The sequence below is a fragment of the Caloenas nicobarica genome, chromosome 7 (assembly GCF_036013445.1).
Source record: "Caloenas nicobarica isolate bCalNic1 chromosome 7, bCalNic1.hap1, whole genome shotgun sequence".
Taxonomy (NCBI): Eukaryota; Metazoa; Chordata; class Aves; order Columbiformes; family Columbidae; genus Caloenas; species Caloenas nicobarica.
In genome coordinates, this window is record NC_088251.1 from 769,348 (window position 1) to 796,605 (window position 27,258).

A 27,258-nucleotide genomic window follows, 5' to 3' on the forward strand; every position below is an offset into this window, starting at 1 on the left:
AAGAGGTGCCGGTCCCCAGGTGCTCCCCCCAGATGGGTGCTGCGCACCCCGAACTCATCCTGCGTGGGGAGGGGACCGGTGGGCCCGCTCCTCCCCACCCGCGTCGGCTCCCCGGCCGCGACGGCTGCAGACACGCAGCGCTGGGGAAGGCGTCAGCACACGGGAGCATCCAACCCCCGGAGCGGCCGCCCTGCTGTGGATGTTCCCACCTCGGTTCTCACAGCCCGCCTTGACTTGGGATGAATATTTATGTGGGAGCGCTAATTAACAGCCAGCCTGTGAGCGCAGCTGATGCCAATTAAGCAAGCATAATCCCATGCAAAGTTACATTTGTTATTCCCTCCTTGTGCTACCCAGCGCAATGCCTAGCACGGCATGACATGCAGCCAGTTTTAAACTGCGCGATTCTTTTTAAATGTATTATTTCCATCACGTAGGTTCCCTGGTTGGGGAATTTCTCGTTGCGCCGTTCCTGGGGTCTCTGCAGCTCTGCACATTCACAGAGGCCACTGGGCCACAGCCGCACACCCCAGAATCCGCCTGCAAGGAACCGGCGTGCAGTGAACAGCCGGGCGGCCGCGGGCAGCAGCTCAAAGGCAAAGGAGAAGTTGCCACCCAGCTGGGGCTACTTGTGACAAACGCGTGTCCCAGGGCACGGTGTCAGAGCCAGCAATTAGCACAGGCCAGCAGCTGCCCGGCCCTCGGGAGCAGAGGTGACGCAGCTGCCATCGCCCGGGCTGACGGCAGCGGGCGCAGGTGGAAGGGGACGGGGTCACCCTTGGCGGGGTCACCCCCGAGGGACGGGGCTCCCAGGCACGGGCTGCAGGAGGGGACGTCTGCCCCGCCAGCCCCGCAGCTCAGTCACCTTCCCTCCCAGAAATGAATGCGATTGCCTCTTTGTGCTGCTGCACACGTCACCGCGCAGCAGCAGCCAGCTACGTCAGGTTAACCAGCTTTTGCCAAATACTCCACAAGAATAACTCCGGTCAGCGTTCTGACCCTGCACATTGATATCAGCTGCCATGACCGATGTTTTCACAGAATCCCAGAATGTCAGGGATCGGAAGGGACCTCTGGAGATCACCCAGCCCAATCCCCCGCCGGAGCAGGAACACCCAGCTGAGGTTCCACAGGAAGGTGTCCAGGCGGGTTGGAATGTCTGCAGAGAAGGAGACTCCACAACCTCCCTGGGCAGCCTGGGCCAGGCTCTGGCACCCTCACCGGGAAGAAGCTTCTTCTCAGATTTAAGTGGAACCTCCTGTGTTCCAGTTTGCACCCATTGCCCCTTGTCCTGTCACTGGCTGTCACCCAGAAGAGCCTGGCTCCATCCTGTGACACTCCCCCTTTCCATATCGATCCCCATGAACGAGTCAGCCCTCAGTCTCCTCTTCTCCAGCTCAGAGCCCCAGCTCCTCAGCCTTTCCTCACACGGGAGATGCTCCACTCCCTCCAGCATCTTGGTGGCTGCGCTGGACTCTCTCCAGCAGTTCCCTGTCCTGGAGCTGAGGGGCCCAGAACTGGACACAATATTCCAGATGCGGCCTCCCCAGGGCAGAGCAGAGGGGCAGGAGAACCTCTCTGACCTACTGACCACCCCCTTCTAATCCCCCCAGGTCCCATTGCCCTTCCTGGCCACACGGGCCCAGTGCTGGCTCATGGTCACCCTGCTGTCCCCCAGACAGCTCGGGGCCGGCAGTCGCACACCTGCACAGCGATGCTGCTGGCTCGTTCCCGTTGCTAACCCAGGGCGTTTGAACCCGCTCACACGCTGTGCACCCCAGCCCGGCTGTCACACAGCGCTGCAGCACAAACCCTGGTCCCGCCACCACAGGCACGGGAACACAGCTCACACAACACAGGGGCCAGCTGAGGCTCCTTGTTTTGTCGACCAAGGAACATTCTCCCTACTTCAGTACAGACGAAAACCAAAATGCAAAGTGCGATCACCTCTCACGCTACTGTAACATCGTATCACAATACACATTACAACGTATATCGCAATGGTAAGCTGTGCACTGCAAAGTACATGATGTGTTTTCAGAAGAGCAAAAGTGAAGTATGTTAGATGAGAGAAATAATTGTGCATAAAGAAAGACTGAAAGATTTTTCCCACACTTGTCCTATTTTGCACTCCTCTCTTTTGCTCTACTTTCACAAAAGGAAAAACTGAGAACTAGGAGGATTATTCACCCTCCGAAATGTAGGAACAATGTTGTATAGTTGTTAATATACAACAAAATCCTCTGTGGTCCAGGTTTAGTTGGAATAAATACTGTTGTAAATGAGGTTCAAACCACAAATGATGAAAAAAAATCCACATTTGCAAGAAGGAATTATTCATCTTGAATAATTTGTCTACCTTTCGGTATAGGATGACTGCTGAGATACCTTTATAATACCAAATATGGTATGTTTTCACCATATAAGGGAACAAAAAGGAGAAGATAAGGACTAAATCAGTCACCAATAAAATTAATATTTAAAAAGTCAGCTTCCTCTAATTTTCATCCCATAGTTTCCTTTAAATCAGACATTTTCACTAATTTACCACTGCCTAATAGAGAAATCTGAGGGAAGTGCCAGTACCACGGAGGTTCAAAGTGACACTGGAACACTGATCTCTGTGTCTGGGGTGCTCGTTGCCATCAGGAAGCCACAAAGGTCTCACCATACAATGGTCTTACATGAGGTATTACAGCAGGTTATCAAACCTTTTGCTGATCACCATCAACTAACGCTTATCTTAAGTTGAAAATAAACACTTTCTGGTCTCTAACAAATCTCATCTCTCCAGTTTTTCTGATTTCTGTTTTATTTCCCTTATAAATGAAACAGAAGGGAGGCTGCAGTGGCCACTGCTGGTCAGCACTTCCATTTTTGACCCATCTACATGTAAGTAAAATTTAAATGCTCCTTACCACATCGAATTTTAGTCCCCATTAAATAAAAATTAAGGCCAGTTAATGTCGGGGAATTTTGACCGAAGGGCTGTTTTCCCTGGACATGCACGCACTAACACAGGGTGTGCAGCTATTAGCAGGGGATCATAGGAATGTAATTAAATACATGTGTGTGGCATTTTTAAATGCACATTTTTTTAAAATAATAAAATTAAGAATTCTTTAGAAAGGAAACCATTGTCATATTTACTTGTTACCATCTGCAAGGGACCTTCACCTTTGACATTAGCATTTCTTAGGGTTGTGAGCCAGGGACAGTTTATCGGGTCAGGTGTACTTCTCTGGAGAGCGTCACACTCAGACTTCACAGACAGCAACAGCACAAGCTGCATGTGCAAACAGAAAACGCAAGGCCAGAATAATTTGAGCAGACACTTTTGGAAAACACGTTATTTCCTTTCCTACGCTGTTCACGGGACTGACAGACGCTCGGCTCTGCTGGATGGGGTCACACCCAAGGCACTGGCATCACCAAGCCATCATTACCCTGGCACCTGAAAAATAACTACACAGCTAGAGCTTTTATTTCTAAATACTAAGAGGGGACTGTTTCTAAAGAGAGATTACACCTTGTTAGCTGTTACAATCTGCAAGCCTCTGTGTGCCTATAGTGCAAAACTCCCCAAATGACTCCCTGAAAACATCACATCCCTACAGTAACAGCTGTTTGCTGTGTATGTAGGGTCTACTGTAAACGTGTTGTGGCACAAGAGCCCAAGCTGGGGAGGACCCAGCGTGCCGTTGCATTTGGCAGCCTCCTTTTGAGTACAGGCACATTCTGGGGTTCATTTTGCTGCTGCAGATGAGCACAGTGCACAGACAGGTACATTCTGGGGTTCATTTTGCTGCTGCAGATGGGCACAGTGCACAGGCAGGCACATTTTGGGGTTAATTTTGCTGCTGGAGATGAGCACAGTGCACAGGCAGGCACATTTTGGGGTTAATTTTGCTGCTGGAGATGAGCACAGTGCACAGGCAGGCACATTCTGGGGTTCATTTTGCTGCTGCAGATGGGCACAGTGCACAGGCAGGCACATTCTGGGGTTCATTTTGCTGCTGCAGATGGGCACAGCACACAGGCAGGCACATTCTGGGGTTCATTTTGCTGCTGCAGATGGGCACAGTGCACAGGCAGGCACATTTTGGGGTTAATTTTGCTGCTGCAGATGAGCACAGTGCACAGGCAGGCACATTCTGGGGTTAATTTTGCTGCTGGAGATGAGCACAGTGCACAGACAGGCACATTCTGGGGTCAATTTTGCTGCTGCAGATGGGCACAGTGCACAGGCAGGCACAGCAGCTGTGCCTTCCCCAGATCCCTCTGCTGGGAAAGGGCAGAAATGCAAGATTCCCCTGAAAACCAGGCGAGGACAAAACGCAAGTCACTGGCATCAGGTCTGGCCTGATGCGACAATTTAATTGCATTCAAAGTTGGAGTAAGTCAACCAAACAGAAAGGTTTGTGGTAGAGCTGGTTCTTTTGAAAGCCTGAGCAGGTACACCCTGCACTTCCCTTGGCAAAAATCTGATAGAAGAGGGTGATGCTGAAGAGCAAAACAAACTCCACTTTGCTTGAAGCAAATTTGATGGCTGTACAGTTCCTTTTGGCAGAATGCTGTCTCTTTCTATCACACCTGTTACTTTAAAAGCCATTGAACATTTTTCCAAAAGTCTAAAGTGAGACACAAACGTGTTCCTCTCTGTCCAGTTAAAAACAAAAACAACCCAAAGAAACAAACAAACCAACCCACAACAGCCAAAAAAACCCACAAAACCAACAAAAACTAGTTTTAATTTGAAAGGAGAATAATGGATTAGTACTAACTCACCTTTTTAAAACAATCTTTGCCTGACTATGTATGGAAGTGTTTTCCATAAGCCAAGCCTGCACAGATGTACTTGACTTGGAAATGAAAATCTGTACCTTTCAGAGATAAATAATTTCAATAAATTACTTTATGTTAAAGGACTTGACATCAGTGCAAAGCTAAACATGAATGAGTACAACTTGTCTTTCTCTTTTCCGACTAATCAAAAAAAGCAGGCGTGAAGTAGTAATTTTCTCGAAGGTTACTTTCCCCTTGGCTAGAACAGCTAAATAATGTATTGTACATGAATGACAGAGCTTCGAAAACCCCGAGGTGAGCCCGCTACCAGCTCAGGGCTGGCTGGGGACCACAGCTGTACCTGGAGGTGCGGTCCCTGCGGTGTGGGGCTCCTGTGCGGGCACACGCAGAGACGCGGGGACACGCAGAGACGCGGGGGACACACTGGTTCTGCTGGATGGACAGACGGACCCACTCCCCTTGGGCCATTCTCTGTTTCTCTCTCATTGCAGCCCCAAGAAGGCTCAACAAATGCACTTTATTGATGGCCTCTATCTTAAAAAGGGAAAAAAAGCCTTGGTTTTTAGCAATAGGTGAAGTGAATTGCCCCATTTCCCAGGCAGGAGAGCCACTCTCACACAGCACGGCACCAGCCGTTCCCTCTGACATGGCACAGCCACCCCCAGCCAGGTGCCAGGAGCCCACAGCTCCCACCAAAATCAATTACGGTTGAGCCAGAAGAGCTGAGAGCACTTCAAGTCACTCAGGAAGCACTCAGGGCTGGGTAAAACAATGGCACCATGTAATTTAATTAGTACAGTTAGATGATGTGGTTCTTTCATGAAGGAACTAAAAAAAAAGTTTGATTTTCAAAGGCAATTTAGAAAACATGACATCAAACCACCCTATTCCTTATAACTAAGAACATACTTATTTTATAGCTTCTACATTAGAGGCCATTAGCATGAACTTTTCATGTAATGCAGCGAGTTTGTTTAGGATGTTCATTATCCATCCTTTCCTTCTGATGTATTAAATCAATGCATCTAGTAATGCATGTTTAGAGAAGAAAGTACTTAGACTGCAGGATATTTGAACAGTATCAATACATCAGTTGGTTATAAATTATTTTAATATCCTCTTGATAAAAATAAAATAATCTATGAGGGGGAAAAAAAGCCTTAACAACCTGAAATCTGAGAGAATGGGTGGCTAAATAAAGGGTGTGTAACACTAATCAAGCAGTGCCCAGTGCATCAGTCAGTGCCAGTCATGGAATCACAGAATCATTTTGGTTGGAAAAGACCTTTGAGATCCTTGAATCCAGCCATAACCCAGCCCCGGCACTGCCCCATGTCCTGAGAACCTCATGTCCGTCTGTCCAGCCCCTCCAGGGATGGCGACTCCAGCACTGCCCTGGGCAGCCTGTTCCAATGCCCCACAGCCCTTGGGGGAAGAAATTGTTCCCCACATCCAACCTCAACCTCCCCTGGCGCAACTTGAGGCCGTTTCCTCTGGTCCTGGCGCTTGTTCCTGGGGAGCAGAGCCCGACCCCCCTGGCTCCAAGCTCCTTTCAGGCAGTTGTAGGGTGAGAAGTCGCGCTGGTTCGTTAGGACTCAGCTGCTGCTCGCGGGGCCACCAAAGGAGGGGACGGCACCTGGGGACAGCCACCAAGGAGGGGCAGGGAGAGGAACCCTGAGCGCCGTGCAGAGTGACGGGGTCACTGCCTCACGGCAGGACTCACTATGGGATGCAAAGACCAACCATTTGGGGATTATGTAAAGCTCATTATGAGATTTTTACGGGAACTAGCAAAGGCAGGGAAAGGGAGGGAACGTGGTGGAACAGCATGGGGCAAATGGTGGGGAAAGAGAGGCAGGAGCCAAGAATCACTGTTGTGTAAATTCCCCTAACCAGTCAGTAAATCAAGACCTCTTCCTGATATCTGAAACTTGAACAATATTAACAGGTGCTGACACAGATTAAAAAGTTCCTTACAAAAAATGCTAATAGTTTTCAAAAAATATTTTGACAACTCTGTTAGTAAACGTAAAACAGATTTGAAGCAAGCTCCAGAAGTTTGAATGCCCGTCCTTATCCATTCATCCAAGTCCAGCACTGAACTTTCATGTACTATCAATAACATAAGTGTTAATAAAAACAAATGCAGATGGCAACACATACCAGTCTACGAATTTCTCTCTCACACTCCCTCTTAATTCTGCTGATTTCCTCTTGATGCAGGTGATATACACTCCTTATCTCTGCTGCTTTAATTTTGTCAGCCTGGATGACCATCGTTAAAGCCTCTTCCACTTGTTTCTTAGCCCCCTTCAGCTCTGAGATTTCTTGCTGCATTTTTATTTTCTCAACCTCAAACCCCTTCTTGGCCTCCTCCTTCGCCTCCGTGAGCAGCACCGTTTTCACCTTGTCAGGAGCCCCATCGCGTACAGCATTGAGAAGGGTCTGTAGTCTCTGGATTTCGTTATCTTTAATTTTTATTACTCTAAGAAGTTCAGCTTCGTGCTGTCTCAAAAGTGCTTCTCGAACAGCTTGGAGCTCCTTCATTTTCTCTTCATGAAGTTTGACTTTGAGCTCTGTTACCACCACTGTACTTTTATGCTGTTCGTGCTCTTTGATCTGCTTGACTTCCTGATTTTTCTCTCTTTCCAACTTGCTGACCTACAGGGAAAGTCAAAAATGTATTTTTAATCAACAGAATTATTAATACAAGTTAGAATTTATCCAAAAATTATATGGATAATTTTATAATATTAGACCTTAACGTTGTATGCCTGTGCCTTAGAGCCTTAGTCAATTAGTATCACCTCATGCAGAACTACGTATTTGGCATTTTGTTCATTCTTTATGATCAAATACTTTATTACGTTTTAAACATCACTTTTTTTAAAGAGGTTCTGGGTAAAACTAGGGTCACTGAGCACTGCTGTATAGCCTTCATGCCGTAGACATTAAAAAAGTGAAATTTCCTCCCTGGAAGCATTTCCTTTGAAGAGAATTCACATTCCACTTCACAGGGAAAAGGTATTTTAGAAGTTACAGCCAATTCTTTCAATGCACCGTCACAGCTGCCGTTGGACTCGAGGTCTGGCGGGTGCCTGCGGGATCTTCAGTGCCGCAGCTCCTCTGGCAGAGCCGGCGGGAGGACTCGGGCTGTGCAAGTGGTTCTATAATAAATCTGCCACTAATGCTCTGGGCACAACTCTGCCTGAGCGCGACAGACCCATCCTCGCTCCAGGAGCACCGGTGAGTGTTCACCTTGTCACCGATGAGTGTTCACCTTGTCACCGATACAGTCACTGCAGCTCCGCGTGGCCAAAACCACCAGTGACAGTGACTGAACCCCTTCCGATGGCACCTGTCCCCAGGGGCTGCGGCCACGAACCCGCATGCTCAAGCACCAACACACAGGTGCTGTCTGTAATTCCGTCCATCGCTGCAGTGCGGCGCAGCCCTGCCCAGCAGCTCACACCTGGGCACACACACCGGCGGGTGGGCATCGCTCATCTTCTGGGCTATAAATGAGAATCCTGTGTCTCAGGGGAAAATACGACCCGCTCCAGCTCTTTCTTGAAGCGTTTGCTGCATAACAGCAGGTGCTGCACTAGAAAAGATCCCCAGCATGTATTTGCAGGGGCATTCGCAGTGGCTGCGTGGCTGCCCATCTCCTCCGGGCAGGTTTATTCTGTGGGAGGGAGTGCACGGCTGTTTGCGTCACCTTTTCTGCCCTATAATATTTACCAGAACAGACTGTGCACATATTTAAATACTAAAACCGGAAAGTGGATATTCAGTACATGGTAATTAACTACTGAAGTGCTCATTGGGAAAAAAATGTTCAGGTCAATTCTGCTTAGTAAAGATGTGTTCTTCTTCCTCAGCTGACACAATAAGGTTTCCTTGCTAAGAATACTCCACAGCCTCCCTTCCAAATGAGAACAGTCTGCAGAACCAAACCGTGCAGGTGTGAGGAAAAAAGTATGACATTATGGAGAACTTCGAGAATTCTTCTAAGGAAAATGGAATTTGTGAAAATAAGAAAAAGAACCCTGAGAAATTTGTTGAAAAGATTGTAGAAAAATCTGTTTTCTTTCACTGGAGATCAGCATAAGCAGAAATATCTGCATATTTAGAAAAAGAGAAACAAAAATATATCATTGTCATTTTGCAAATTATTGATATTGAGGATAAAAGTCTAGGCACCAATGCTGATTTTAGCATCATATTTTGGTTTTATAATTAAATAATAACCCCTTGAAATCTTATGGACTCTCTAATTTACCCAATTCAGTGCCCTAAAAAGCACAAGTTAACACAATATAAGTATCATCAATGTACACAAGAATCAAAAACCAACACTACAGGACGGACATGCTGAGGAACTAGGCTGACGTGTAACTGGGGCTGGGAACGGGCTGATGCTCCAGCTAACACATATTTCAGAATTAGCCTGTGTGTCGTGGGTAGGTCTGAGCCCTTTATTTTTCAGGTGGGTATCTGCAGCAGCTCTCATTACATCCCTGAAATGCTAAGCCATTATTTGGCACACAGATGCAATCTGTGCCGTGCGCGCACACATACGCGAGACATAAAAAGCTCTGTGCAAGCTACTGTGAAGCCCCAAGCAACTGCATTTTATCAGATGCTTTTTCAGCCATGAATTATGCATTACAAATAACTAACTGAATGTGACCACAGAAGGGTCAAAAGATATTTCAATTTAAAACCATACCATAAACTCAAAAGAAGCCACGATGAGAAGTGTTGTATCAAAAGGACTGGGGAAGACAGGCGGATGGAAAACAGGGTCCTCAGTATTTAAAGCTGCAAATGCTGCTTCACAACAAAAGGATTAACAGATGTTCTATTTAAATATATACACACACACCCCTAGAAGCTTTCTTAAAAATTAAGATTCATAGTCTACGATGCCTAATAAAGATGCAAATGAATGGAAAAATGCAGAATATCATTCTGTCCCTGCACAGTAGTGCACATCTCTATTAGCATTCTGGAACCAAAAAGCCCCAAAGTTTATCCATGAAAACTAATTTGGGGGATTAGGGAAAAGCAAATAAATGTTTCACGCCCTCAGTGACAAGCGGCCTGAAGGCTATGGCTGAAAGTGGGGAAAGCTGAGGCTGGAGCTGCATCTGAGACCTGGTACTGCACATCTGAAAGTTGTTTGCAGCTAGTTTGAAGGATTTTGAGCATAATATCCAAATGAAATTAGTGTAAATGTGCAAGAAGAGAATCAGCACAGAGAATTTCTGAATAACACAAGATTGCGTTCAAAACCCTCAATGCAGACATCCTGGTAAACAGGTAAATATTTACTAGAGAAAATTCCAGCCAGAGAAACAAAGGACGTGAGCAGCTTTCAGCCCACCACTATGATTATACCATCTGTTCTGAGTGGATGTTTGTTTTTCTGGGTCTTTTGCTGGCATTTAGCTATGTGACGTTTCAACTTCATCTCGCCCGGGTGTCGGGAGCCAACGTGCTGCCCGCAGCCCGGGACCGGCCACCGAGAGCCGCGCCGCTGAGCAGCCCCGCTTGCAGGGGTGGGAATTTCTGTCCCACACGTGTGTTTGAAACAGAAGGAGAACATTCAAAAACCTGCAACAGAGGGGGTGCCTCGTTTTCCCACACCAGGCTAGCTCCCGGCGCACACGCTCTGCTTTCCATCGAAGTCGTGTACAAGTCAGCTACAAAGAGTGCCTGGCAGTCAAAACCAAAAGACCGTACTTTAATTCATGCGGAAGGGAAGGAAGAGATGCACACCTTACTCTTTTCCTGCTGGAGCTCTATCTGGATGTCGGTGAGCTTGGCCCTGAGCTCTTCGTTGGCAGCTTGCAAGGCGGCCAAGGCGTCCGGCTTGTCCCCCCGCGCGCGGCCGCCGGGGCCCTTCTTGGACATGGTGAGGCCGTGGCAGGGAGGGGGTCTCGCTCGGGGCGTCTCGTCCTGCCCTCCGGCCCACTACATCTTCTTACCTGCCTGGAGGGAAACCACACAGCCTGTCAGCGCTGGAGAACGGCAGCGGACACGACTCCCGCCAGGGGCAGGGTGAGACGCACGACATTTCTCAGAAGCATGAGGTGCACGTCAGCCGGCTCAAGTGGCTCTTCCCTGGGTTAAGTAAGGGCTGCACAGCATTCGGGTGCAATAATATTTTGTATTACACCTGTACAGAGCAAGACATTTAAATCACAAACTGTAAGTGTTTTCTGTCACTCCATCTTTACTGGAATCCACACGGGGCAGGGATGGGATGCTTGGGAGGGACATCCAGCACCATCCGCTGGCAACGTCACGGCTTGGGGACAGCAACAGCTGGGAAAACTGCTCTCAGTACTGGCAGAATGCTTTATGTGCTTTAAAACAAAGTCTTAAGAGGAAAAAATGCTTCGTTTCCTATCAATACTTTCCAGATATTCGTGATGGAATAAATAAAAGTGATAAAAATAGTAAGAAGCTACAGAAGCAAGCGGAGGTGACACAAAGGCAACAGAAGCTTTCCATGCAGGAGTGTGCCGTGCATCATCAACGCAGCAATTAAGGCTTCATTTACCAAATATCAGTTTATCTAAGTCTGGTAACAGTATCAGATTTTTGCTTACACTAAGAGGCTTTGAGTTAAATCTAAGAAAAAAATGAAAACTGAGACAAGCAAATTCATTCTATTAAACAGCAGAGCACTGGGCAAAAGTGGACCCAAATTCACAGAATTCATATATTAATAGATTATAGTTTGCACTCTATACCAACCCATTAATCTCAACACATTTATAAATTATACAACATAGACAATTTATAATGGTAACTTCAGATTTGTCAATAAAACAGATTCTATACTACTAAATATAATACTAAAAGCTATATGCACTTGTTGATTTTTATTTCAAAACTCTCCAACAGAGACTTTACCCAAGAATAAAGAGCAGTGTTCTGGAATGGGTAAGCATCATTCAAGTCTGTAGAGGCTGTGCCCAAGTTAGAATGTCAATGAAAACCAAAGGTCTTTTATAGTCAAGAAAAGAGCATAAGGGTTATTGAAAACTCATATCCTTGAAAAAAAACATATTCTAGCTTAGTATAACCATCAGGTGTAGGTAGCCTAAGAACAAGACAAACTCACTCCAAAGAGTTCGCAATCTGAGACAAAGACAGATAAAAGTAGGGAGAAACATTATATCTTTACCTGTTAGTGCTATTTTTATGCTGCATCCATCCTATAGGTCAGAAAACTCTATCGCAGTTCTATGCACAAATAAATAATTATTCATTAAAAATTATTAATAAATAATAAATAAATAACATCCAACGAGGTGAGATCCCTGCGACCTGTGGGGTGGCTGTGCAGAGGTGAACCTGACGGACTCTTTGCTCCCAGCTGTTGATGCCGACAGCTCCTTAACATTGTGCACTTGGCCATTCGGGGCTGAACGAGTCAGCAGGAGGGCGTTCAGGTCGCTCTCAATTCCTCCTCTGATCAGTATTTAACTCAGTGCTCATCAATAGCATGAGCAAATTTAATAGAAACCTGAGGACAGAAAGAAATTCTGGGCCAAACGCTGTGTCTTGCAGGCTCTGGTTTGCACCAGGGCAGTGGAATGCGGGTACCGTATGCTCCATCCCAAAACACTGATGTTTCCTCAGTGTTTCTGCCACAGTTTGTTTGCTTCCTGAAGAGTCTCCTCTTATAACAACATTACTTTGTCAAAGCACTATGGAAGGACAACCCCCACAGTGCTGCACAAGCTCCTTGGGAATTACCTGGGGCAATTTTTCAGTCTGTGGGTACAGACCATGGCTGTGCAAACCCAGTTCATTCCTATCGAAAAGATAAACAGCAACACACACAACGGAACCGTTGCCGCTGCTTCTCTAGGCAAAGCCGACTCCTCTACCCAAGGTGGCTTTTTTTTTGGTAATGATCAATGAAAAAAATGAATGGGAGCAAAATAAGGAATGAAATGCCTAGAGAACCAGCTAACAAGCTCACACAAGAGGTACAAACAGTAACACTAAATGGGGAAACACCAAAGAGAAGGATCGAAACAGCGTTCAGAGCACTCAATGATCCTGAAAACTTGCTTAAACAAAACTATATCCTGAACAGGTTACGTGCATTTCACACTCAAACACTTATTGGGAATCATTTTTAAGCGTCACTGCAATATCAGCTTGAAGTAAACACTTGTTTTAAAGATCTGTTTAATTTATACTATAAAAAATAAACGAAAAGTTCCAAATTGGAAAAATATTCCCAGCCTTGTTAATACTAACCTTGTTAACGTGGATAGCAATCTTTCTGGATGCCGACCTTCAATGCACTGGTTTATTCATCCTGCCTCATGGCCACAACCACACCGGAGCAGCACTGTTCCCTGTACAAGCACGGGTAAGGAGGCTTAACACTCCAGAGCAGCTGTAATAATAAAATAACCATATAATAAAGTAAACCAGCAACATAATAACAGTAAAATAACAATATAATGACAGTAATAACAATCATAACAACATAGAACAGCCTGATTTGAGTTCTAAAAGCAAAAACCCGCATCCATTAGTGAGAAACGAGGCGACAGAGGCAGCTGCCTCAGGGGATGCAGAAATGGGATGCGGAGCTGGGAGAGGGCTGAGGGCTTGGGGGTAACGGGGCAAAGCTGCCGAGTCAGGGAGATCAAGGAGGACAAGCGGGCACCACAAAACTCCATGGGGTCAGAGTGGGGAGGCTGAGACTTGGAGAAAAAAGCAGGAGAAAAAAATTCCTGATATTAGTCGACCAAACCAACAGTCGTAATTCTGTCGATTCTCAGCCACGCTTGACGTTATAACCTCGAGGTTTCTATAAAAAGAAATGTGTTTGATTGGTCAAAGAAATAGGAATAAATAAAGTTTTACAGGTATTGCCTGAAAAACCTCTAAACAGGAGTAGATGTTCTTAGCATTTACAATTCTTGCCTCTTTGTGAAGAAAACCTAATACATCAGTGGTTGTTCTGCAATGAGGGTCTCAAAACCCTCTTTATAGATAAAAAACAGGGCAGTCTATAGCCACAGGCACCGAACTCTACCTACCACAATGAAGAATTTATGTGTATTACAATTATTTTCTTAAATGATATATTACAATGACAGATGTAGTAGGTGGAGTCAGGTTATTTCACAACCAGAGGAAATGGGAAGCAGCACGATACAAGCTTTGAACTGCTTGCCTTCGAACGTCAGACAAATAACTAATTGAATGACACAGGGATTTGTGAAAATCATTTAAGTCAGAAGGATTATTTTTGACAGACAAGGGCTACAATAATTTTTGTTTGTTTACTTGCAGAAAATAAAACTAAGGAATTGATGCAAATAAACTATTTAAAATGTTACCAAGATCTAATTGTATGAGTTGACACTTTTCATGCCAAGCAACTGCCCAAATCTGATTTTTCGCTACTAAACTAATAAAATTTAAAATTGATTGGCTTATTTCAAGAAAGAAAGGCCTGTATAGCAACGCTTGCCCTGAGTGGGTCTACAAAACCTTTAAAGCAGATCTGAGGTATTATGAGCCAGGCGATCGCTGTGGCCCGTACGTGCAGCTCCGGCGCAGGGAGCGCAACAGCCGCTGGAGCCTGCAGCCGCCTGCCTTAAACCTTAAACCGAGCTTTGCTGAGGCTTCACCAGCCAAAGTCCCCGCCTGGTGCTGGCATCCATCCCACAGACACCGACGCCAGGAGACTCTGCTCTGCGAGCTCCACTGTGGCTCATGTCAGCGTGTCCCCCGTTAAGTTAGGTGACAAAGGACAGGGGACAGCACTGACTTTCGGATCCTGCGGGCTCCCATCGGCACAGCGCGGGCACAGGGGCCGTTGTCGGAAACATCTTCCTGGCAGGAGTGCTGAATGAAGCCTTAATGAGCTTTTCCCACACAAAAATCAGCTCCCTTGCCAGCACTTAAAGTAATAAGACCGCTTCAAAAAGAACTTCACAGGAATTAGCTGAGGATTTCTTCAATTAAATCTTTAAGGATGAAAAGGGACAGAGTGATAAAACTTGAATGTAGCCAAGAATAACATCCAGGGATTAAGAGATCCAGATAACAGGAATTTGATCAGCTTTGGTAAGGGTCTGCCTGCATAAACAGACTCACAGCTACGAGATCTGTAGTGCAATGGAAACCGGCTCAGCAGCTGCACCTCCCAAATCCAGGGGGAGGCTGCTCAGAGAACACCTGCAAGAAAGGAGCACATTTCCCCATCTCAAGGCAAAACCAGGCTATGTTAGCTGCAGATTTGCTCGTATGGAGAGGATGAAAATGCTGCCAAGAACAGGCAGGAAGCAGAGCGAAGGGAACCCCAGCTCACGGGAAGGGCTGTCGGGCATTGGAACAGGCTGCCCAGCGCAGTGGCGGAGTCACCATCCCTGGAGGGTTTAAAAGGCGTTTAGATGAGGTTCTTAGCGCCATAGGCTAGTGCTAGAGCTGGGTTAGGTTATGGTTGGACTTGATGATCCTGAGGGTCTCTTCCAACTGAAACGATTCCGTGATTCTCCCTCGCACAGACGTGCCCCGCTGCAGGTTCACATCGCGCCCACACGGCTGCAGGTCAATGGGGACATCACCGCAGAACCATTCCGGGACAGGTCCTGACCAAAAATTCTCAAATGCCCAGGCTGCTGCACAGACTGAAGGGCAAAACCCAAAAGCAGTGGTTTTAGTTCCAAAAACTGGCGATACACATGGAGGCTCCCTCCTGCGTTCATTGTCCTGCAGAACATAAAGGGATTTACAGCTTGGAGTCATCGGGCCTTTTGCTGCATGCTAGGTTGTTATTCCCAGGGATGATAATGGGAAATCAGGCTGGGCAGAGTAAGACAGCTTTCTAGTGACAACCACGAGCTTCTGTGTATGCACGGGGACAAGCATCATTGTCGGGAACCATGAAAGTAGTTATTTGTATTAATAAAAGTGCTGCTCTTGTGGTTCAGAGGCAGCAGTGTCTGCTGGTGCGTGCCTGTGCACCGCAAAGCCAGCTGGGACCGCCGGACAAACGCCAGGCTTCAAAGAATACTTCTCCCAAATACTGGGAGAAAAATCTTTCTGCAAAAGATGCTTCCAAGCCAACATCACTGTGCTGATCCAGCCCAGCAAAGAGGTGGTTTGTGAGGCTGGCGAGGGAACGCAAACCTGCCCAGGTGGCTCTGACAGCCTTTTCATGGGAAACCACTCATGGTGCCTTTGTATTTTTATTTCTTCTTCAATGAGTTATGCAGAGGGGGACATCTATAAGACACATTATTTTAATAGAACAGAAAGGTCTTCACATTTTTTATTCTGGAAGAATATATTATGCATATGATTCCTGGCATGTTTGATATTGAAAACGGCATTAATAATGCATCATAAGCTGCCTTTAGCAGGGCTCATCATTCTTCTTGCCTCTTGACTTGTGATTCAGACATCAAGGCTAATTGGAAAATGTGTTTTCTAGATAGTAGTTTCTGAAACAAATGAATAAATCCCTGCCCAGAGTACCAATATTTTAAGCAAAACATAGCTTAAGGAAAATGCCATTCTTACAAATACTGACAATTTCAAATGTATGATATAGCCTTGTGAACACTGTTGTTTTCTATTTTTGACAAATTGTTATAATTAAGTAGTTTAGACAAAGGTCTTTGAGCCCTTGGTGCATCTCTAAATATTATAATAGAAAGATAATGTAATATTGTCTACAGCTGAGTTCTCATTTCCTCATACGGGGAAGCTCTTCTTGAGAAATCTCAGTTTTCCATTCAGGATTTCAGCAGCCTGTAAATCCAAATGCAAGAAAAGGAGTTTTCCTCTGAAAAGGTATTTCATGCTAAGCCAAAGCACTCTGCCAATGTAACCACATCACGTGCTGGTTTCGTGGCTGTACAAACATTTCTCACAAATAGTGTATTATTCACTCAGCTGCAGCGTGAGGAGAAGAAAATCTGTTGGAAATTACATGGAAAAATACAGCACGTAGCAAGTCTTGAAAGCACTGAGATCAATAACTCCCAAGACATATTGTCACGTACATGAGGTTATGTTGCGTATTTCCTGTATACAGCCCATGAGGATTTTCATCCCTGTGCTGGTTAGAGAATAATTAAATTGAGACTAGTTTGATAAAAAACTTGGGAAAAAAAAATAAAACCAAATGTGGGTAACTGAACTCGCACTTCCAAAGGAGCGTATCTGTCTTGACCTCGACCACACCTTTGCTGAGAAGGTTCCAGGTTCAGAACAAACCTTCTCCCCCAAAGCAGCAGCCGACACCGTCCCGAGGACACGGGACACTCCAAACACCAAACGGGCTTGTCTGCAGGATTCCCACTCTAACTTGATGAAATAATAAAATACCGAACACCGCCTGCTCCCGAGCCCCACCGCACAGCACCAAGTTCCTGCAGATGAAGTCCAGCCAAAGTTTTGCTAAGGATTAGATCGATTCCAACAACGGCTTTAACAGACACATGTCAAATCCTGACTGACCTGAATCTGTCCTCAAAGATTAATCCTCCCGCCACAGTTGGCTTTAACTCATTGATGGGTGGACCATGTTTACAACCCCCATGCAAAATCCTGCACCTGGCAAGCCACACATGTGCAGTCCACACAGATTCCTACACACGGACTCAGCGCGTGAGGCTGGAGGTACCTGTTTGCACCACACACATACACATTTAAATCACATCCACTGATTTTTCACCTTAAGTTTTACAAAGCTTGCCTTTTTTTTTTTTTTATTAACGCAAAACATAGTTGGGTGTCAATTATGTGCGTAGTTAATGTTTATAGTACAACAGAATTGATTAATAGAATTTCAGTACTGGAAGATGTAATTGCTACTGAATCTCGACACGTATATTTTCACACCACAAGTTTAATGTCACCTTAGCACGCCACCTGCTCAACTTTTACGTTTCTTATGGCTAAATTGCAGAAAGCGAAATGAGAAACAGCAGCTATTATGCAGGAAGCTAATTTTTCTTTTTTCTCAGATACCCCACAACACTTTAGGTACAAAAATATACTGGAGCTATTGCAATAATATGACAACAATACACCTATGCAAATTCCCAGTTAAACTGGAGCAACTCAGAATAATTCCACTGATTTGCAGAGGATTATTAGCAAGGAATGCATTTCAGGCTTAATTCCGTCAGTTAATATTGTGTCATTCCATTATCTTGATCACAAACAAACTGTTTGAGTAATGCCATCCATTTTCCCAAGGAATTCATGCCTGTATAATTAACTACAATCAAGTGTAACACAGATGGCATCGTATGATCCAAAAGCACTTTCTGGAAACATTTTAAGCATGTTATTAACATCCCTAAATAACTATTTAACACCAGCCCTCCAGCCCCCTTCTGCATGAACACACAACACAGCTGGATTTGAGTGGGAAAGGCAGTATTTAACTGCACCACTCGTATAAAAGATTTTCAGTTCTTGGATTGATTCAATTTATAAATGAGCTCGAAAATAACAGACTCTACAGTGGCAACAAAAACATTGCCTTTTAGATTTCAGAATTAAGGCTGATTTCCAGAACGGCTCATCCTCACCAAACTCGGCTCTGAAGAACAGGGCAGTATGGAAGGACACCGGCAGGAGGAGGAGCCTTTCTTTAGGCTGCCCATGCTTATCCAGAAAAGATATTTGTATTTGGCAGTTTGTTTTATTTCACAGAATTATTTCAGTTGGAAGAGACCCTTGGGATCATCAAGTCCAACCATAACCTAACCAGCTCTAGCACTAACCCACGTCCCTAAGAACCTTCTCAGTAGACACGTGCCCACATCTAAAGCAAGATAAAAATTTGCACTTAACAGCAACTGACAAGAATTTGAATGGAAAGTCGCTTCATCTCCCAAATTAAAATATTTGCAAATTTTTACATGCCCATCAAGCTCTAATAAAAAGCTGCTCCTTCAGCCTGAAAAAACTGGGGATCAGAGTATTTCAAATCTGACTTTTTGTTGCTAAATATCCTAGTTTAAGTAACCTTTTAATGACAGTTATTGAGACTCTGGCAAGAACATTGCTAGAGAAGATAAAGCCGGGAGAGATATCCAGCTTCGAGACGACAAAGGAGTTCATAAAAAAGCAGCTGTTCAAATATCACATTAGCATCACTTCGGATTTAGTGCTCAATGTCGCACAACGGGGCTTCTTCACATTTGAAGTGGGCGGCACTGAACGAATCCTGGGTGCGAGAACTGGAACTAGGGTGGGAAAACCATCACGAACGTAACAGTCATTTGTATGTATTGTCACACAATGAACTGGAGTTGTTGTAGGTACACGGATTTCTATCACATGATAACATCATAGCACGTGGAAGGGAAACAAAAAACAGTTCTGGAAATTATTATGTGCTCTGGGGGTTATTAGCTCAGCCTTATATTCCTTCCTGAAGGAAACTGGCAATTCAATATATCAGAGCTCAGCAGGATTCGGCAAGAGTAGCGCTTTTTAATAATTGTTCATCCATGGACTGGTACAATCACTCATAACAAATATAGCAAAGTTTGTTAAAAATTCCTAAGGGAGACAAGAAGGACAACAAACAGACCAAACATCCACTTATTTGTAAATCTTGCTGAAGAGATCAGAACCAGCATAGTTAGCTTACACATTTGGCTACAAAACAACAGGTTTGTTTGTTTGTTTGAAACATCAGAAAAGCTATCGGATTTACCACTGGTGCCCTCAGGGACAGCAGATCACTGTTTAAGATGAAGTGCCGCATATCTAATTACTTTGTAAGTTTTCAAAGATTTCATGATTCAGCCAACAATCAGCACCTGAGCAGTGCCTCTTCACAGCTAATAAACGTTAGGAAAAAACAAGAAGTCAAAATATCCAGCTCATTGATACTGCACATTTTTGGTTATGCACTGAATAAAATACATTTCAAGAGAAAATATAGGAATATTTAGCAAGCACGGAAAGGATTTGAAAAAAAGGGGGAAAAAATCCTGTTAGCCAGCTTAACACAGAGCTCCACTACATGTTTAGAAAGAGCGTGTCTGCAGGAACGCAGGTGGGAGCAGCCGTACCCCCCAAAGCCGGCTCTGCCCAGCTCTTCCTCGGGACACGAATGAGGCACTTGAGCCAAGTTCCGCTTAGGTCAGCAGGAAACTTTCCATCCAGTGTAATGATCTGGTCATTAATATACTCAGGAGTCAAAAATAAGTGCCTAAAAGCCACTTCTCTAGAGCTTCAGTTTAAAAGCAAAACATCCTCTCTCCAGAGATGGACCAAGGAATGAGGACAGCAGAGTTGGATGAGTGCTTTGAAGAAGAGCACTGTATGAAGCTTTAAGCGTAGTACTCAATCCTTACAACACCAAATAGGATGAGTTTATTTCCAGATGACCATGAAAAAATACTGCCACCTTGAAAGAATTTTGCATGTGAAAGCAAATTTATATTTAGCCATGGCTGTACCCAATCTAAGCTAACCTCCCTTCAACAATGCTTCTTGTATTTGCTGTTGGTACATAGAGGGCCCATTCTGATTAACCATTTCTTGGCGAATAAACTGTCAGCTTGGAGAGCAGAACTCGGACACGCTCCTGTAACCACAGCCCGACCTGGGCACTGATGGGCAGGGACAGGGACCCGACTGACACTTGGGCTGTGAAGTAAACGCTAAAGCAAGAACCAGCAGATCCCGTATTCATGACAAGTCCTCAATATTTGCATAGAAAGGGAGGAGTACTCCAACTTTATCTGGTTAAGTATGTATTTCCATCTACAAAGAAAAGATCCACTTTTTAAAAGATTTTATAAACGAAACAAAAACACCAGTCCAGCCCATGGAAAACGAGCGAATAAAATCCTAAAGGCAGAATGCCCTCCCTGGTAACAAAACACAAATACTGAAAACCTTGCAGTACGAAAGCTCGTGTTTCTCAAAGGAGAGACAGAGCAACACGCAGGAGAGAACACGTGGAGGAGCAGCAACCGCGGGGTGCGACACCAGCCAAGGCCTCCTGTCCCCGAGGCTGGTGACGGAGTCACGGCCGTGCGAGGACACACGGACGCGGTGGCGTTTCACCGACCTTGGCAAGGTGATGTCTGGCAGTAGGTGCCTTGTGCATTAACCAGATGCACACGGCTGAGAATTTTTAAGCTATAATCTGATTTTTTAAAGCTGATTTGGTTTGAGATGCTGCATCAACCTTCTCATTTGATTCGCTTGGCATGCAGATCGGCATTTTTCTGTAGTTTCCCAGAACAGCTCTGTTCCTTTCAGCACGGCAAAACCAGACCCGTTCTTAAATACTTCAGGCTTTTAAGGGAGATAAAAAGAGTACGGGTTGTTTCAACCCAACTTTAACGTTTGAAGTCAAAGGATTAATTCCTCTGGGAAAATCCTATTTTCAACACAAGAGCTCTGTAACTTTTTTTAACCAAGACTAACAACCAGAAGACAGGCTGACTTTCATGGAAAACCACGGTTTGTACACATTATCATACTCAAGATACAATTTCAGTTAGTAACAAGAATAACATAAACTGTTCCCTCTAATGCAACACTAAATGTAATACGTGTTACCTTGAATATAAATATAATCGGAATATTTTTTAAAATGTAAAAATAATTGGAAGGAGCAACTCAGGGCAGACCATCCACACCATGTGTGTACGTGATGAAAGTTAACGAGTAATAACGTGTTATAGAGCTTCCTGCTACCAGGACCAAGAATGACAGATGTACACAGAGAATTAAATCTCCAAGAGCAACATGTGGCTCGTGTGGCCTCTACCTGCCTACAAAAGAGACCCAGGGACCAATATACAAATTATTTTTAAAAATAAACACGAAACACCCTACCACAACAGCATAAATGCTGCCATAGCAGTTTCATTGACTGGCTAAAACCGACCAGCAGTTTGGAAAGTTCTCCTGATCTTCGCTGCTCACCAGCTGCGGATTACACAGGACAGGACCCCTGGCAGCACGGCGGCACCAATATCCATTGGCTGAAGTTCAAATTGGTTTGCTGGTTCTACTAAGGGTCAAAATTGGGGCAATCTCAGGATACGTACGTGTATGGAAAAGTCTCTCATTTCTCTATTGTGAAGGGGGGAAAAAAAAAAAAAAAGAAAAAAGGGAACCTCAGCAGCTGCTCCTGCTCATGCTCTCTATTGTGTCACTAAAATAGACTTGCTGGAGTTCACTTCTGTGGCCAAGCCACCCATTCCCAAATGGCATCTTTTGGCAGCTGTGCCTGCTGATGTCTCATCTTGGGAGAACTTCCTCCCCTGCACGTATCTCCCTCTCAGAGCTGTTCAGATGATTTGGAAAAGTGCTATAGAAAAGAGCTGGGAAAACATTCTCCCAAACGTCTCCATTTACAGGTGGGAACAGCCAAAGGGAGCTCTGCCCTAGCTATCTGTGTAGTGTGGCATCTGGGCCATCTGCGATTTGCATTCAGGATTTTCCAGTCTTTTAGCCTCTGCACTTACTCCTTCAGAGAAAGTGGCTTCTCACATGGGTCACACCACCCTGATCTCTGGCTAAGAGGATGTGTCCATCTGGCTTCTGACTCTCCAGCTGACAGTTGCTCCCAAAAGCAGAGAGCAGCCGGCACTGGGAGCGGAGCCACCGGGCTCTGCCTGCACGACGGGGGCAACCGAAATGCTGCTGCTGGGCCTGTGTCCCTTCCAGCTGCTGGGCCTGTGTCCCTTCCAGCTGCTGGGCCTGTGTCCCTTCCAGCTGCTGGTGTCACAGCCGGGCACGTTCTCCGGCAGCGGCAGAGGCTGGAACTATGTGTCCGCAAAGCTGCAGGAGGCTGGAGATACACAACATGATGTACAGCAATAGCTGTGGCTGCTCTGCCCAGGGGAACCTGAACTTCTTAAAGGTTTGACAAAAAAATACGTAAGAACTGTGCAAATACACACAGAATGTTAAAGCCGTAAGAGAAGCACGTGCCCAAGCAGACGGGCTGATGCTCCACCTGCACAGACACCTGCTCGCCAGCAGGCAGGAGGGTTTGACAGCCTGAAACACGAGCAGCACTTGGGCTCCACACATGACCTCAGTGAAACCCGGCACATCAACCTGTAAAGGACGTGAGAACGTAAATGTGAACATCAGTGAAACCCGGCACATCAACCTGTAAAGGATGTGAGAACGTACACCGGAACCTCACTGAAACCTGGCACATCAAGGTCTAAAGAATGTGAGAATGTAAATCTGAATCTCAGTTTCACAGCGTATACTTAAGGGTTGGACACTGATGTCATTAACTGTATAAGAAGATTTAGTAACATGTTGTGTAGGACAGTCTAGTCACAGATGGGGCATAGAAACAATGGGGGAATTACTACTAAAATGTGGAGATGCGCAGCTGCAAGCTCCAAGGAGCAGAGCAAGGGCTGGCAGTGATTGATATTCTGCTAGCGACCTGTAAAAAAGAGTAAAGGGTAGGATATCAAAATCTCCTGACAATAGAGGATTATTTAGGTCAATCAAAATGAGCGAGGAATATCAAACAAGAAAAAGGAAGAAAAATTACAACGATAACCTCAAACTAGAAAATTAGGTAACTAAGCAACATGAAATTCAATATGGGAGGTACAAGATAATCTATATTTAAAAATACAATTTGACATATCCTCCACACAGAGATTTAGAAGGAAAGATCAAGTCATCACTGAGGACATCTGTTGTGTACGCAGCTAGGTAAATAAGATACTAGATTGTAATAGCAATAAGACAAAAAGCATTATAATGTTGCAGAAAGAGAAGTGGTAGGTACTCATTATTATACTTGTATTCATCTAAAAGAAACATAATAGGTACAGCCAGGTGATAACAGAATCAGGATCTGTGATTTTTTTGAAGAGACATTAAACAGGCATCTATGAAATGATTGATATTGTGTAGGCAAAAAGGATGTTTCATTCACTTTTTCATACTAATGCCAAGAACAAGAAGCCACCCTGCAGCACACGGGCAGGAGGCACTTACACGAATTTCCCGGAAAGATGAAACTTCCATATTTTGTATTGCACACCACACACTCTGGCAGCAGTTCTGCCATTGTGCTGCTCCTGGGGTCAAACCAGCACAGGTTAAATGCAACGGGGGTGAAAAATGCTGCCACTGAGTCACCAGGTGCAGGGTGACAGAGGCAGAACTGGGAGCAGCCAGCCCCAGCATGACCCGTAACAGCGTTTATAAAAGTACAACAGCTAATATTAGTCTTCTGGGGTTCAGTCTCAGTAACTAATGCAGCAGCACAACAGGTTTTGCTGCAAACGCCTCCCGCACTGCTCCGAAACCCCTGCTTTGAACATCCATTGCACAGACCCTTCACCAGTGACGCTGGTGAGGACGAGTGGAGGAGCCTCTGCCGCACCGATCACAAACCAGCCTGCACCACAAACCCTCTGCTGTGACCTGCTGGGAACGGTAACGCGGAATCTGGAACAGACAACTACCTTCATTTGCAGGTATAGCACCTACAGCAGCCCTGAAAGGCACAGCTCTAGCAGATCCTTGCTTCCCCAATCTGTTGCAGCTTTTACATACCCTCACTGTGGAAGGATGCTAAAAGAAATACGATTAAAATGATGCAGTCTGCCTTTGTAGTGCACAGGGTTTGGTGGTGGGGTTTTTTTAAGAGGCCTATAGTAAAAATATTGCACATTTCGCTTTTGGACTGTGGAGCTCCATGATGGAGGGGAGAATGTGAATATGAACACAGTTTACATGTATTTTAAGCCCATTTTGTTTTGATGGGCTGATAGAAAGGAGCACCATGTGCACAGAAACAGGCTCAGAAGTTTACCTCAATATTGCCCTGAATCAGCCTGTAATCAGATAAGAATTAAAATATTTACATGGCCATGAAAAATATGTACGCTACATCCAAGACAATATTTTTTCCTTTCACAACTGTTTGCTCCTGCAATATCATTAAAACGACGATACTGTTCCTACTGATGTCAATTACAAAATCCATCCCCCTAGGAGGCACGATAAAATAAATAACACCATATTATGGCTGTAACAGCCCCCCAGGATGCGCAGGAGAGCGCAGCCTGGGACGCCAATGCTGTCAGGCCCCGCGGATCCATCCACCCCCAGCAGATCCACCCACCCCCAGCTCCACTGCCCTTCCCAAGACACCGCTCTCAGCTCCAGGTCAGTCCCTATGCACCTCTGCCTTTGCTAAAACTGATCAGCTGCTAAAATTTTTTTAAAAGGCTAGGAAATTCATTTAGCAGCAAAACATATGAAAAACATAAGTGTCCTCAATGGACTTTCAGAGAGGGTGATGGTTCCCAGTACTGCCGGGCAACCCTGGCAGGCACGTGCAGGACAGAGAATCACTGAATCATTTTGGTTGGAAAAGACCCTCAAGATCATCAAGTTGAACTGTTCCCCCAGCCCTGGCACTGCCCCATGTCCTGAGAACCTCACGTCTGTCTGTCCAGCCCCTCCAGAGATGGTGACTCCAGCACTGCCCTGCGCAGCCTGTTCCAATGCTGACAGCAGATGTGCTGCATCCTGCCCAGCCCAGAGACCTGGCCGGGGAACACAAGTGCAGCACGTGCGACAAAACTGCAGAGGTGCAGGTTTCTGTGCTGCAGCAGCCACAGCAAGTTTGCTTTTCCAGCCCCTCAGCCCAGGCCTGGACGGGTCACAGCCCCGCTGCAGCTCTGCCTGCACCATGCAGCAGCCGGACAGACACACAGACGGGGCAGGAACTTCTGCTTCTGCCCTTGGGGAGCCCTGCTCGTGCTACGGAGTTTGAGCTGGGCTGATTACCCATGCAGCAGCAAAACCACGGCCCCTAAAGATATGGCTGAGCTTTTTGTTTGCTTTTAAAATACCTACTAAAAAGCAGATGGAAAACAAATATTCAGTCATAGCATCTTAAGTTCAATATTTGCTTTGAAATTTTCTTATTCTTAAAACACAAATCTTCAATTTACAAGTAAAGTGACCACAAATTAAATGTCCATGTATATTTTGATATAATAGCAAGAGATTATTTTTCTCTCTAGATAATATATACTTTAGCAGCATTTCAACAAAAAGAGAATTACTTTCAAATGCCAAATGCTCCATTTTAATGGTGATCAGTGAAGGCTGCTGTACTACCTGCAGCTTCCCTGTTGTAAGGAAATCTGGCTGGCTTTCCTCCAACAACCACAACTCCCTCCTTCCCATATAAACTTGTTCTCTGGATTTGACACCCAGTTCTGTAGACTTAAGAAGAAAAAGCCTCAGAAAGCAAACAATCTTTGATTGTGCATCTGAACCACTGAAACATGGTATAGAAGCAAGAATAAATAAAGCTGTTACAACTACAGCAAATAAACAACAATGCAAAGCATGGAAGAGTACCAGGCCTTAGCTACAGAGATATTTATAAATGCGAGGAAAGCAGAATAGACTCAGGACGCTAAGAGATAATCGTTGCCTGCCTTACTGCAAGTATATTAGCAGGGGAGGAATCAATGCACCTGGCTACCCACCACCTCACCGCTCAATCTGCGAGAGGAAAACAAACCAAATTTCCCTCTCCATCAACAAGAAACCTCCCCAGCCACACAGGTCATCTCCTTCCCAGCAGAGCCACCCTGCGTGCCGCTGCCTCCTGTCCCGGCAGGTCCAGGCTCCCCGACCGCAGAGGTACCGCTTGTGCCAGGGACGGGGGACACGCAGCGCTGCGTCCCGACAGGAGCGGGGACACCACAGCCCGTCCTGGGACGGGGGACACGCAGCGCTGCGTCCCGGCAGGAGCAGGGACACCACAGCCCGTCCTGGGACGGGGGACACGCAGCGCTGCGTCCCGGCAGGAGCAGGGACACCACAGCCCGTTCCCCGCCCAGGGATGCGCTCTACCTTCAGAGGCCACGGTACCACTGGGCTTTGCCTTAGAAGAGCTATGCAAGCCCCAACCCTGCAAGACAGAAATGTAGCTGCACACTTCTACATGCCGAATTTAACTTACAATACACTTTAATGAGATTTTTAAAAATCATTTCAGACAATAAATGCACTCGGGAAGGATTCTGGACAGCCTTTCCTCACCTTTGCTTCAACTCCAGCAGCGCAGCAGCTCCCGGCTTGTCACAGCTCCAGCTCCAAGGGGGCTGTGACTCAGCAAAGGGAGCAGCTTTTTATTTTTCAGATGGAACTTACCAAACCGTGCCAGTATTACGGGGAGGATCCGCTTCCTGGATCCACTGCTCTGCCAGCCTCTCCTGAGATATTTCCACTGAACCCTCCCCATCTGGTTACGTTATGACAACAGGAAACAGTTTATTTGGAGAAAAATCAAACACAAGCCTGCACGGGAATCAGGCTGAGTGAGAAAGAAAAAAATCCCAACCTCTGTCTATGCTGTATTTAAAAGAAAAGCTGGCGTCTTATTATTAG

At 45.6% G+C, this 27,258-nt stretch overlaps 1 protein-coding gene across 20 annotated transcripts in view; it reads right to left on the reverse strand.

Annotated features, from left to right (window-relative positions):
* Window positions 1-10,725, reverse strand: part of JAKMIP3 (Janus kinase and microtubule interacting protein 3) — a 33,250-nt gene extending 22,525 nt beyond the window's left edge. For all 20 annotated transcript variants that reach the window (XM_065638569.1, XM_065638585.1, XM_065638589.1 and 17 more), the window contains exons 1-2: window positions 10,591-10,725; window positions 6,970-7,467 (exon numbers count right to left, since the gene is read on the reverse strand). In XM_065638569.1, the coding sequence (XP_065494641.1) occupies window positions 6,970-7,467; window positions 10,591-10,725 (633 nt within the window). The remainder of the gene's footprint in view (window positions 1-6,969; window positions 7,468-10,590) is intronic.
* Window positions 10,726-27,258: the final 16,533 nt, after the last annotated feature.